General features: G+C 49.5%; 2 protein-coding genes across 20 annotated transcripts in view; one reads left to right on the top strand and one right to left on the bottom strand.

The window, feature by feature from the left end:
• Kcnmb1 (potassium calcium-activated channel subfamily M regulatory beta subunit 1) overlaps positions 1–7,045 on the bottom strand; it is a 75,274-nt gene extending 68,229 nt beyond the window's left edge. For 9 of the 18 annotated variants that reach the window (XR_015630467.1, XR_015630468.1, XM_087571246.1 and 6 more), the window contains exons 1-3: positions 6,757–6,796; positions 5,268–5,425; positions 3,393–3,564 (exon numbers count right to left, since the gene is read on the bottom strand). Coding sequence is in view for 15 of the 18 variants with exons in the window: in XM_087571246.1 (XP_087427372.1) it covers positions 3,393–3,564; positions 5,268–5,401 (306 nt within the window). In the remaining 3 variants the exon portion in view is untranslated. 18 annotated transcript variants of the gene reach the window in all.
• The window catches only part of Kcnip1 (potassium voltage-gated channel interacting protein 1), a 369,154-nt gene that overhangs the window by 23,963 nt on the left and 332,442 nt on the right, over positions 1–12,749 (top strand).

Raw genomic sequence — 12,749 nt, 5'->3', positions numbered from 1 at the left:
ACTGAGATGGTTTAATGATATCACGGTGATGGGCTAGAGAGAATCCTGAGTAATACAAGTCCAGGGACAAGGGACATTCTATATGCAAGCTCATGCAGGTAGCATCGAGAAATGAAGCAAGGCAGGCTAATGACAGGGACCAGCTGGCATCTGCCTCGGTGTCAGAACTGTCACCTCTTGCTCTGGATAACAGACACCACGCCGTGCACCCATACATCCAGAGAAGCCAGAAAACCTGATTTTAATTCAGACTCTCAGGATTTCAAAATACTGGCTAAAATTCAAATGGAAGACTCTTTGAAGTCTAATCCTGTGTGAACCAAAGAAAATATGTCAGCACGGGGCTCTGTGACAGAATCCAAAGGAAAGAGAGAAAGTGCAAAAAAGAGCTCCAGGCAGGCAGAGCAAAACGCACATTTAAACTCTGGCACTGGTAGTTGCTATTAGGAACCTGCTGGCCTGCGGAGTTGATGAGACCCAGCTGTAAAGCTCTGGAAAGACAGCCCGGAGTGGAGACCTGCCTTTTATCTTTCTGTACCAGAAAGACTGGATGTCACTTGTGAACCTCAAGGGTGGACCTCTTTGGAGACCTCAGTGGGATACCAGGAGGATGCTCATTAACATAAGTTCCTACCCTAGGGGGTTTGGACACAGGTGAAATGGCGATGTTCAAGGATGCTCTAGCCACATCATGGTCAAGGTCAAATGTGTAAACCTGAAGCCCATGGGCAAGCGTTGAGCTATTGTCTCTCCCTGGGACTCAGTTACCATCTAAGCTTCCCAGTCCAGCAGTGTAGAGACGCTTCATTGTGGTGCTAATATCTGGGAAATAGGGGAGCTGCAGGCAGGTCAAGTCCCTCCCGCAAGCCAGGGACAGCCGATGCTCCTGGGGAATGTGGCTTTCAGAGGCGTTGAGCACTGCAGGCTGTTTAACAGCAGGACTGTCGCCAGGTAACCTGGCCCGTTGTGCACAGATTTCTTTGTGGAGCCAGGTAGGCCCAGGTTCAACCACAGCTTCCAAGCTGTGTGACTTTGTCAACTAGCGTACCCTCCCTAAACCTTGTGAAGTCATCTATGGTGGTGCCTACCTGGGAATTAAATTAGGAAACTTACATAAAGCACTTAGAAAGATCTTATACGTTCAAAATAATGATAAACAATAACATTAACAATAATAATATAATGCTGTCTTATCTATGAACCTGGAATGACTGCTGCTTTCCCATTGAAAGCATGAGCTCTGATGTAGGGATCTGTACCTACCCCAAGGGACTTTTGCGTGCTTGGGGATCCTCTAGATTCTATACTTTTGATCTCTTTGTCAAGGTCTTAGCCATAAGTTCATTCTCCAAGGCCAAGCCAAAGACTGAGACATTTTACCCCTTCTGCGTGGCCTGACATTGTGAACCTCAGCTGGTCCAACCAGCCCTGAGCTATTTGTGTGAGCGGAAATGATGAAGACCCTGTCTCTAGTCTAAGGCTTCACTCGTGACAGCATAGACTGCAAAGAGAGCTTCAGAGCCCCTTCCCTAGACTTAAGTTGATGGAGGGAGAGACGAGCAGGCCATGGAGAAGGAGTAAGAGCCTGGCATGTCCAGAGGGCGTGCTACCAACCCAGCCAGCCACAGACCCAGATGCTGGGCCAGAGAATGAAATGTTCTTGACTGTCCCAGCAAGGCAGTCTGCTCTTAACTCTCTGTCTGTGGTCTGTGGGTGTGTGGTTTAACACCCCCCCCTTACTAGAGAAAAAAGAATGCATGCTGTTCACAACTCAAGCAGGGCTCGGGCTACCTCTGGCAGCTCTGGACTGGCAGCCTCAGAATGAGCTATGCCAGGAGAATAGCACCAAAACCATGTTATCTGTAAAAATGTTTTTCTCACTCCTGGGAAACATTATGGTTGCTGGATGCCCAAGAGCAAGCAAGAATCACTGGTAGGAGCTGAGCCTTGTGGGCCTTGAGGCTCTTTTCCGACATAGAGTCATGCTAACAATGACCACAAATGTGACTTCTATATACCACCACCCCTTCCTTCTGTGACCCCAGCATTGGAGAGCCCACAGAGACCATCTCCAAACACACACACACACACACCAGGCAATTGCCATTTCTCAATTTTGACTATTATATCATCCCCATGACAGGTCTACACTCATCCTGGGGACTGTGGCAGCCTAACTTCCATCGGGTAAATGACTCTACATGGCTGCCGGCTCTGTCTTCCCAACGTCACTTGACTGGGGGCCCTAGGCCTCCAGTGGCTCATAGCAATAGCATCCAACCTTAGACTCATCTAGGGAGCTGCACCAACAGATCTATCTCCAGGGATTCTGCCTCGGTTGGCTGATGTAGAATTCTGGTTTTATTAGGTCTAGATGGCTCTCATGTATGGCTAGAGTTGAAAAGCCCCAAAGCATTTGCTATTATTAATTCCACAGCTATACAGAAGTGGTCCTCAGGCAGCAGACTTTAGACCTACAGCCTCTTCTGGGCACTCCATCAGACGGCATTTCTGGAATCAGTCTTCTAGCCACTGCCTTTGCTTAGCCTTCTCCCCATGCCTATGCTAGGTCACACCACACACTGGGATGCTATGCATCCCTCATCTCTTGTTTCTGTGGCTACAGGATTGCCTATTTGAAAAGCCCAGCCCAACACTTCTCTACTCCAGGCCACACTGACAACACCCTGGAGACCTATCACTCTATAGCACCAGCCCTCCCTCCCTACTGTTAGTGTTCCTATATAAACTCTCTCCTCTTGAGACCCATGGGCCTGACCTGGGAAGGCTCAGTGGTCGTTGGATGAATGGAGGGAATGAATGAATGGGAAGGAGAGAAGGAAGCAATAGGGAGGGCTAAGAAGGTAACTAACAACAAGGGAGGTGCAGATGAGGGGAGGTCTCTGAAATGCTTGTTACGGAGGTTGCTGTAGTCCTGGCTCCCAGGTGGCCCACACATTCACTCAGCTCCCTTGACGGGCTCCGTTGATGAAAGAAGTAACCAGTAAAGACTGCTTCTCTGCTCTGAGCGCCCACCCTCTGCCAACCTAGCATCTCAACGGGAGCATCTCAACTCTGGCTATGTATGAGAACCTTCTAGACTTAGCAAAACCGGTGCTCTGGTCATAGCACTTCTGGGTATGGCATTAGCATCCATTTCCTAGGATGGAAATAGAGACTCACAGAACCTCAGTGCCCAGTGCACAGCCAATTAGGGGCAATGCAAACCACCCAGGTCTGTTGGTTCCAACATGGAAGATCCGAGCTTGACTCCACCTCAAGCCAGCCATAAGAATCAGTTGAGGTGGGTCACTATATCTTGGCTTTAGAGACATGGTCGGCTGCAGACAAGCTCACAGACCTGTCTAATATACCCAGCCCCCATCTGTCACCTGTTGGTTTTGATCCCGAGTGTCTTCTGTGTGATACAGCATGGCCCATCTGCCCACAGCTGATACATTGACCCAAAGGCATGGGTACTGGGGCACCTTCCTGCCCTCCAGCTCTTCCTGGTCCTTGATGTTGGTTTCAACCAAGTGACAGGTGGATTCCTGGGTCCACACACTGGGGAGACAACACACACACAAACATCCCTTAGAGACAAGGGTGACACACACCCAATTTGAAACCCTGGTTCCCTGAGAGCCTTTGGAGAGACCCATGGCTGAGACCTTTGTTTTGCTATGAGCATGTTCTACTGAGTCCATAGTCCTAGAGACCTGGACTCTGGGATAAATCACAATCTGTGTTGGCTCTTGAACATTTTCTACATAATGGTTCTCTGACCTTGCTAGCCACCCTTCACCTGACAGTTGTCTTCTTCTTCTTCTTCTTCTTCTTCTTCTTCTTCTTCTTCTTCTTCTTCTTCTTCTTCTTCTTCTTCTTCTCCTCCTCCTTCTCCTTCTCCTTCTCCTTCTCCTTCTCCTTCTCCTTCTCCTTCTCCTCCTCCCTCTCCCTCTCCTCCCCCTCCCCCTCCCCCTTCCCCTCTCCTCCTCCTCCTTCTTCTTCTTCTCCTCCTCCTTCTCCCTCTTCCTCTCCCTCTCCCTCTCCTCCTTCTCCTTCTCCTCCTTCTCCTTTTCCTTCTCCTTCTCCTTCTCTTCTTCTCCTTCTCCTCCTCTTCTTCCTCCTCTTCCTCCTCCTCCTCTTCCTCCTCTTCCTCCTCCTCCTCCTCTTCCTCCTCTTTCTCCTCCTCCTCTTCCTCCTCCTCCTCCTCCTCCTCCTCCTCCCCCTCCTCCTCCTCCTCCTTTTTTAAGATCCCTATAGCTAGCTGAGTCCCACTCTAGAGAAAGTGAGGCAGAATTTCTCAGGTGCTTGGGCCCAGGCACTGATGTTGTTTTAAATGCTCATCATGGGATTGTGATGAGCAGCCAAGCCTGAGACCTTTTTCTCTATCTCATCTCCAAGGCACAGGTAGAGATGAGACCCTCACATGGGAGAGGTATTTTTGGGGGGAAGTGGGACACAGCACCTGAGGCAAGGGCTGAGTAGCTTCAGAGTCTATACCTTTCCCCTACAAAAGAGGACCTATATGAGGGGCTTGACACGGTCAGGATTAGAGGGTATCAGGATAGAGCTGGGAGGCACACGGCTGTTCAGCGGTGCCTCACTTGGGTAAGACTCTGGCCTGGCAGAACTGCAGCAGTGTAAAGCACGGACTCAGACCAGGCCCAGGAGAGGCCAAGAGACTCATCAACTCCCAAGCAAATGGAATGTGACTTCCTGTATCCTGGGGGAGACCCACTGTCAGACAAGAGAGGGCTGTCAGGAGCCAGAATATGCCCATAGGGAGGGCATGAGACTCAGCAAAGGGTGAACTGGGAGAGCACTGTGTGTCTGTTCCAGAGACAATAGCAATCAGGAGTTCTTCTTTAGAAGCTGGAGGGATGACATGTCACAGAGTGTGAGGCATGAGGGAACACAGCACTCTCTGAAATCCCTGCCTAAACTTTGAGGGGACGGATATCTGCTCAGTGCAGAGACTACTTATTGGGAAAACCCAGGCAAAAAGAGACATGCTCCCATCTCAGAATCTGCCATTGTGATCCCCCTCCTTACCCCAAGGATCACACCAACACCGGCAGGCTGTTTCTTATGACATCGGCATGCTGCACCTGTCATTACCAGTCCTAACTGGCGAATCTTTTACTGCTCTGTTCCCCCAGCACTGGAACCCCTGAGCCTGAGGATGAGGAATGCCTGGTCTGCCCAGACCACCATGAGGGGTCAACGGTTGGATAGGTCAATCCAGGCAGTGGAGAGATCTGTACCTTTTCTGGTAGAGGGGCAGCACAGTGGTACCCAGGATGTAGTAAGTGATGGCGGCACACACGACCATCGCCACCCCCAGGCAGAGGGCTCGAGTCTCTCCGCGCTTCTGGGCCATCACCAGCTTCTTCCCCATGGCCACCGGAGGCAACAGTCATTTCTAACAGTACGAAGGCAAAGAGAAATGAGAGGAGCCCATGTGAGAGGTCCACAGAATGGAGGGCAGGCACGAGGGGATGCAACCCAATAACAACATTGCTCTTATTCAAGTATAATAATACATGGAGCTTTGCAACTTCCATAGGGCTGTGACCTTACGGGGGACTGCTCTGGCCGCTGGTAGCAGCCTATGGTTAGCTTTTAAATACCCGGAATCCATTATCACCAGTTATCTCCTGGAGAAGCTCAGCACACTTGTGGGGATTTCCTTGTGGTGCCTGCTTCTTCCAGTGAGCCCTCCTAGACTCCTGGGCATTCTCAAGATGAATGACAGCAAGAGTGTGGTTGAGGCTGGTGCATGGGAGGAAGTCATTTATTCCAGAGAGGTCCAGCTCCTATGACTCATTGTCCTCTCTCCTGCCTGGAGGTCCGGATGGCTCACCAGCCACCTGGAGTCAGTTCTAAAGGAAACATCAACTCCTGCGCTCAATCATGAGATTCAGTTTAAATGTAAAACTTAGGTGGGGATCTGGGATTCAGTAGACCTAATGAGAACCTCCAACAAGAAGGAGGATGGGAAGCTTTGATATACCCACTGCGGCCTCAGACAGGAAGAAATGGGTTTCCATGATACCAGAAGAGATTTCAATTAAACTACAGGGAGACTATCCTCGTTGTGAGATGTTAAGTACCACAGGACCCCTTGGATGGAGCTCTGTGTAGAAAAGTCACCTTAGGCCTGGGCTGAACTTAGGAAAGTTGCAAAGGGTTAAGGAAGAGTCTTATATGGCTTAACTGTTGGGTTCTCAACCTCTTCCTCAGAAGGACTGGCGATAGAGTGTGTAAGGGTTTTGGGGGAGTGTAGAGAAGAGAGGTCATCAGACATAAGATCGAGTCCTGGCTTTGCTGCTTAGCAACCACGTGACTGTTAAAACACAAAAGATAGCACCTACCTCAGAGTCCTGAGGCAGACCCACCAACACGGCTGGCGTTACCTACTTGCTGCAGTTGAAGGCCTCCATAAACTGTAGCTATCATTAACTGAGGAACTGAAGAAGCTTGGTACACTCTGTCAGGCCTGTTTGTCAACTCCTATCCTGATGACAAGTGATAAGACAGGTCCTGACCTCCTGGCTGGCCACAGAAGAGAGGTCTAGACCAGGGTCAACAGGCCAGGCAGGCCCTCCGGTGCCAGAACTCTAATGGGCAGCAGGAGAGGTAGGGATTTTCACCACCCTATCCATGCTGTCACAGGCTGCTGTCTCCCACCATCTCCCCTCAGCCCCGGCTTCCCAGAAGCCTTTCCCAAACTCTCAGGGATGTAGCACTCACAGTTCCCTGGGTCTCCGCTGGCAGATGGTTTCTCTCCACTGGCCCCCACCCCCCCACCCCAAGTCAGGCCTTGGAGCTCTAGCAGGAAGTTTGGTCTCCAGTTGGTCTCTAGGGAAGCAGTCTTCAATTCCATCTGGGTTGAGCCTCCATGCCCAAACATGGTCAAGTCTGAGCACACAGCTTGCTCCGGGACAAAAAACTCCACAAGCAGGTACCTAGTCTCTTGCAGCCCTCAGCTGCTGTTGGGGACTCTGCCCCTGCGTTTTCCAGAGTCTCCTGGGAAACAGATGTCAAACAGCCAAACTCATTACCCACCCCGCAAGACCATCCTGATAAATATTCCGAAATGTTTCTTCTGCACTCCGTCTCTCAGGCTGGCAGAGAAGCCTGTTTGAAGAAACAGTCTTCCTTGTGCGGTGCAGGGGAGGGAGGTAGAGGGGTTGGACTTGTCACTAGCCCCTGGTTTGTCCACACTAGTGCAGTCAAAGCCTCCCACCTTTGTCCGTGACATCCTGTGTGACTCGGAACAAATCAGAGCACCTCTCTGAACCTCTGTTTTCTCCCTTCTATCATTAGCATTTTGAAAACTTTGCTCAGGATTGTGAAGTTAGAGATGGTGGAGTCCAGAGAAAGGAGGAAATTCTACCTTTTAAAGACCACTGGAGATGAGGCTGGAAACAGTGGGTCCCACAGCTGCTTCCAGACAACTGTCCAGGGCCAGGGACTGTGTCATGCTAGGGACCTCCCACAGACTGACTCTGTTTCATAGGCAGAAAGTCGTTGCAACCAATAAGACAACTGAACATTGGTATGGGGAGAGGGGGACAAACTGGCTTCTGCACTCCATGTTCTTGTGGATAAAGAGATCAGTAAGAGTAGAGCTGGAAAAAGCAAGAACAAGAACCCTGCCCCCACCATGCTCACACCTCAGTGCCCTGCTAGGCATTTGCATGGAGCTGAGGCTGGCAGACTTGATGCCTGGTCAAGAGTTTCTCTACTTGAGGGGCAGAGCCAGATTAGAAGTTGCCTCCTCCCAGTGATAAATCCCAGACATCCCTGGCCACCAAGGGACTCTTCTGACCCTCATCCCACTGATATGTCCCCAGCCACCTGAAGTTCTAGAGGTCTCCTCTGGTGTCCCCAGGCTGAGGGCAATGGGTGCAACCTAGATATTCTTGCCCATTGAGTGTTTGCACCTCTCACCTAAGCCTGCCACCCGAGGGCCTGATAAGTCCCAGAAGGAAAATTGTCACTCAAGGCTCCTTGGTACTCTGCTGGGGGGCACCATCCCATCCGCCTTCACTCACTGACTCCAACGAGAGAGTCAACCACCTGTTTAATGGGCCTCGTGGCTAATGGAGATTTATTAGTGTGTATGCGCCTGCATGTGTGTGGTGTCTGAAGGAGTTGTGCATGTGTGTGGTATATGTATGTTTGGATAGGTATAGTATGTGTAATATGTGTATGAGATTCGGTATATGTGTGTGTCATTGATATAGTCATACACGTGCACATTCATGGAAACTAAAGGGAGACATCGGTGTTCTGTTCCATAACACTCCACCTTATGAAGGACCTTTAGGCCGAGCAGCAGTGGCACACGCCTTTAATCCCAGCACTCGGGAGGCAGAGGCAGGTAGATCTCAATGAGTTCAAGGCCAGCCTCTATAGAGAGTTCCAGCACAGCCAGGGCTCAGAGAAACCCATGAGAAAAGGGTGGGGGGATCTTTGACTGGACCTAGAGCCAAGTGGATGACTAGCAGTCCCCAGCAATCCTGTGTCCCTGCCGCTCACAGTGCTTTGGCCAGCTTTTTACATGAGTATTGGAGATTTGAACTGAGTCCTGCGTAGGTGGAGCAAGGATTCTAACCCACCCAGCCCCACAGACAAGGATCTCGTAAAGCCTGGGGGTCAGGAACATTGACAAGGAAAGGGGAATGTGAAAAGTTCTTAGGAGAAGGAATTTTCCAATGGTAGTACCAATGATGGCGCGTGGTTCCTTCAAGGACCGGAAGCTTCCTCCTGGAACCTACAAAATAACTTAGAAACTCCTTCTTCCTTTGGGAGAGGCCTGGGTGATAGATGGTGCTTTATGAATGTTAGCAAAGGGCCATTGGGAAATCCACTCAGTGGGAAAAGTTACGCAGTCAAATGTTAGGTTGTAGGAAGTTAGCATCTCTTTTCCAGACATGGGAGTGACCATCCTCAGAGAGTGTTCCAGTCCTGAACTGAACAGGATTCAAGTCTCCTAGCTGGGGCCTTGAACCACAGAGCAGAGACAAACTAACTCTCAGGCTCCCTGAACTCCAAACCCACAAATCCAAGAGCAGAGTAAATGAGTGTTGTGTCTCAGGGCATGCTTTGGGGTGTGTCTTAGTTAGGCTTTCCACTGCTGTGAACAGACACCATGACCAATGCAACTCTGGTAAGGACGACATTTAATTGGGGCTGCCTAATCCAAGGGTTCAGTCCATTATCATCAAGTCGGGAGCATGGCATAATCCAGGCAGGCATGGTACAGGAGGAGCTAGGAGTTCTACATCTTGATCTGAAGGCCACTAGGGGAAGACTGACTCCCTTATGGCTAGGAGGAGGGCCTCAAAGCAGACCCCCAAGTGACACACTTCAATAAGACCACACCTACTCTAACAAGGCCACACCTCCTAAAAGGGCCACTCACTGGGCCAAGCATATTCAAACCACCACAGGGTGATTTCTTAAATAGCTATCATAACCGGAGCAAGAGTATGGTAAGTGATTTAATTGGGTGGTCCCTGTTGCTACTGGTGGTAGGAATCAAAAACCCGAGACGATTGTTGAGTAGCAATACGGAGCTTAGAGACATGAGGGCTGCCCTCCCATCGACTCACTCTACTGCGAAATTAGAACGGAAGGGCAGCCAAGAGAAAGTATTTATATTTACTGAGCATCTTCCTTGTGCCGGGCCACGGGTTATTAGTCAGCTTTGAGTGGCTGTGTGTTCAGCAGCTTCAGCTCTAATAGACCGGCTGTGTTACCTTGGTAAAAGCAGAGCACCGTACAGACAGGAGTCTGTGTTAGAGGGCGCTCCTCGCTTCGTGAGGAACAGGATACAGAGAAAGGGTCCGAGAACACAGAGAAGAAACACCCTTCAAAATCACACCCTTGGCGACCCACTTCCTCCCGCGAGGCCTTGCTTCCTAACAATTCTACAACCTTCCAGTAGCGCCACCTGCTGGTGATCAATCGTTCTAACCGTGAGAGGCAGTCAAGATCCAAATCTCAACACAGATCTCTATGGATCAACACAGATCTCTATGGATCACCGACCTCCCTTAGCCAAGGACCTGTTGCTTTCTGTTGCCTTAGTTACCCACGTGGTTTAGTTAGCGTTTCTATTGCTGTGAAGAGAAACCATGACCACTGCAACTCTTACAAAAAAAAGAACATTGAAACAGAGCTGGCTTTCAGTTTCAGAGCCTTAGTCCGTTATCGTCGTGGTGGAGTATAGGCAGACATGGTGCTGAAAGAGAAATTAGACAGCCCGACGTCTTGCTCCACAGGCAGCAGAAGTGACTGTAAGCCACGCTGGGCATAGCTTGAGCATATGAGACTCAAAACTCACTTCCTCCAATAAGGCCACACCTACTCCAACAAGAGCACCCTACTCCAACAAGGCCACATCTCCTAATAGTGCCATTCACTATTTATTCAAACCACCACACCATGTTTAACCATGGTCACTACATATTAATAGAGTATTCCAGAAATAAGCAATTCGAAAGTTTTAAATAATTTCTAATGTGGTGTATTGTTTTAATTACTAGTAATTACCTCTCATTGTGCCTAAGTGATAAATTTAATTTTGTCATAGGTGTGCATGTACAGAGAAACTGATTCTACTTGGGGTTTGGTGGTCTCTGTGGTTTCAAGTATCCAAGGAAAGTCTTGTAAAGTACATAAACTCCTTCCTACCCCACAAGGCCTGTGTTTTCTGTCAGCACAGAAAGCCAAGTGAGTTTCCCCGGATCATGCCCAGAGTGGGATGTAATAGATCTTGGATCTGAATCTGTGCCCACTGACTCCACAGACCCTTCTGTCACTCAGGACTCCCGTGGGAGCCATTGCCAAGAGCATCCGTCTGTGTGCAGCTGGTCTACGGCCCCTCTCATTCCCCCAAATCCCCTTTCCGATTTGGCAACTGCTTGCTTATGTAAGCCTCTCTGCATCAGCATCTCGGTGAGTAAGTCCCATAAATCAGCCATGTCGGGAGCCTCTGCCCTGTGTGTGTCATGTTCTGTGTGTGGTAGGGAGAGCGAGCTGGTGGCCCCAGGATAGACATCGCAGCAGCCATTGTGCCTAGGCTCTGTGCCTAGGCACATCACCCTGCTGAGGCAAATATCATCAGCTTTCTCCTCTGTAGGAGGTCAGATTGTTAAAACTACAAAAGAAAAGGAGAGCGATGTATTTATGAGAGCATAGCACTCTCCCCTTTAGCCATGGTTTTGGTATTGGCTTCCCTTCCCCATGGTCAACAGCAGTCTGAAAACGTAACGTGGAAAATTCCAGAGATAAATAATTCATAGGGTTTCTTAAGTACTTTCACTGCCCACATCATCATAATTGTTCTATTTTATTGCTAGTTCTGGTTAATTTTTTTCTGTAGCTAATTTGCAAATTTAAGCTTTATCATAGATATGTACGTATCAGAAAACATTACAGTATGTGTAGCACTTGTAGCTGCCGACATCCACAGGGGTCTTGGAATTCCTTCTCCACAGGCGAGTGCAACTACTGGAAACAAATGCAGGGAAAGTAACTAGGGGAGAACGTCTGTAGAATAGAGCTGCAGCAAAATTAAATGTCAGCAGGAGAATTAAAAACATCATGAAAAGTCATGGAAAGCAGCCTTGTGTGTTTATTCCCTAGTAGGAGGTCTCTCTCTCTCTCTCTCTCTCTCTCTCTCTCTCTCTCTCTCCTTCCCCCTTCCCCTCCCCCTCCACTCCTCTTCCCCTCCCCTCCTCTCCTCTCTCCTTCCCCCTTCCCCTCCCCCTCCACTCCTCTTCCCCTCCCCTCCTCTCCTCTCCCCTTCTTCCCCTTCCCCTCTCCCCTTCTCATCCCATTCCCTTCCCCCTCCCCCTTCCCTTTCTCCCTCTCCCTTCCTCTCTCTTTCTCTTTCTTTGCATTGTTTAATGGCACATCCCTCAGCCCCATTTTTCTTCCCTTATAACCAGGTATTTTAACCTGCGATGCTATGAACACAGTATTAACAGCCTGCAGCACCTCTCTGGGGCAGCCAGAGCCTGGCTAAAGCACAGGTGGGCTGACTGTAAACATCTGTTCCTTGTTGCAACATCTCCCGTCTTTGTGGGAAAGCTGGACAATGAAGAATGCAGGAAGAAGACCAGATATGACGCCAGCCCCTAGGTGACACATCTGCATCCACAGTCACATGAAGGACTCAAGTGTCCTGGCCTCCCTTGGCACATGCGTTGCCCGGCTTCTTTCTTTGGGTAATGTCTCATCGACCAGTATACATGCTCTATCAGCCTGTCTCCATCACAATGCAAAACCACCGAGACCAGAGACTGTCACCATCCTTATTCTATATCACATTTTGACTTTTAAAGAGATACAGCAAGATCCCTGGACCTTTGCCATGCTGGTCATTTGATTGGAGAAAATCCTCTTGTTTTATGTCACAGAACATTATCATCGTTTTTGTGTGTGTGCTCAAAACATCTTCCTAAGGAGGTTGCGCAGTTTCCATTACGTGACTAGCGCAGGATTGGCACCGTCCAAGCTGTGTTGGTGGATGTTTAAGCCCTGTAGGAGTTGGTGGCACAACTTAAGGGTTTCTTTGGGCTCACAGTTTGGGAGATTGCAGTCCCTTAAAGAGGGGAGGGGAGGCATCAGGAATACCAGGCAGCTGGTCACATAGTATCCTCAGTCAGGAACTGGAGAGAAATGAACTGAGCGCTGGTGTTCAGCCCACTTCTCTGTTTTATTCATTC

The sequence above is a fragment of the Rattus norvegicus genome, chromosome 10 (genome assembly GCF_021556685.1).
Source record: "Rattus norvegicus strain SHRSP/BbbUtx chromosome 10, alternate assembly SHRSP_T2T, whole genome shotgun sequence".
NCBI lineage: Eukaryota > Metazoa > Chordata > Mammalia > Rodentia > Muridae > Rattus > Rattus norvegicus.
This window is presented reverse-complemented; position numbering and strand designations above follow the sequence as displayed.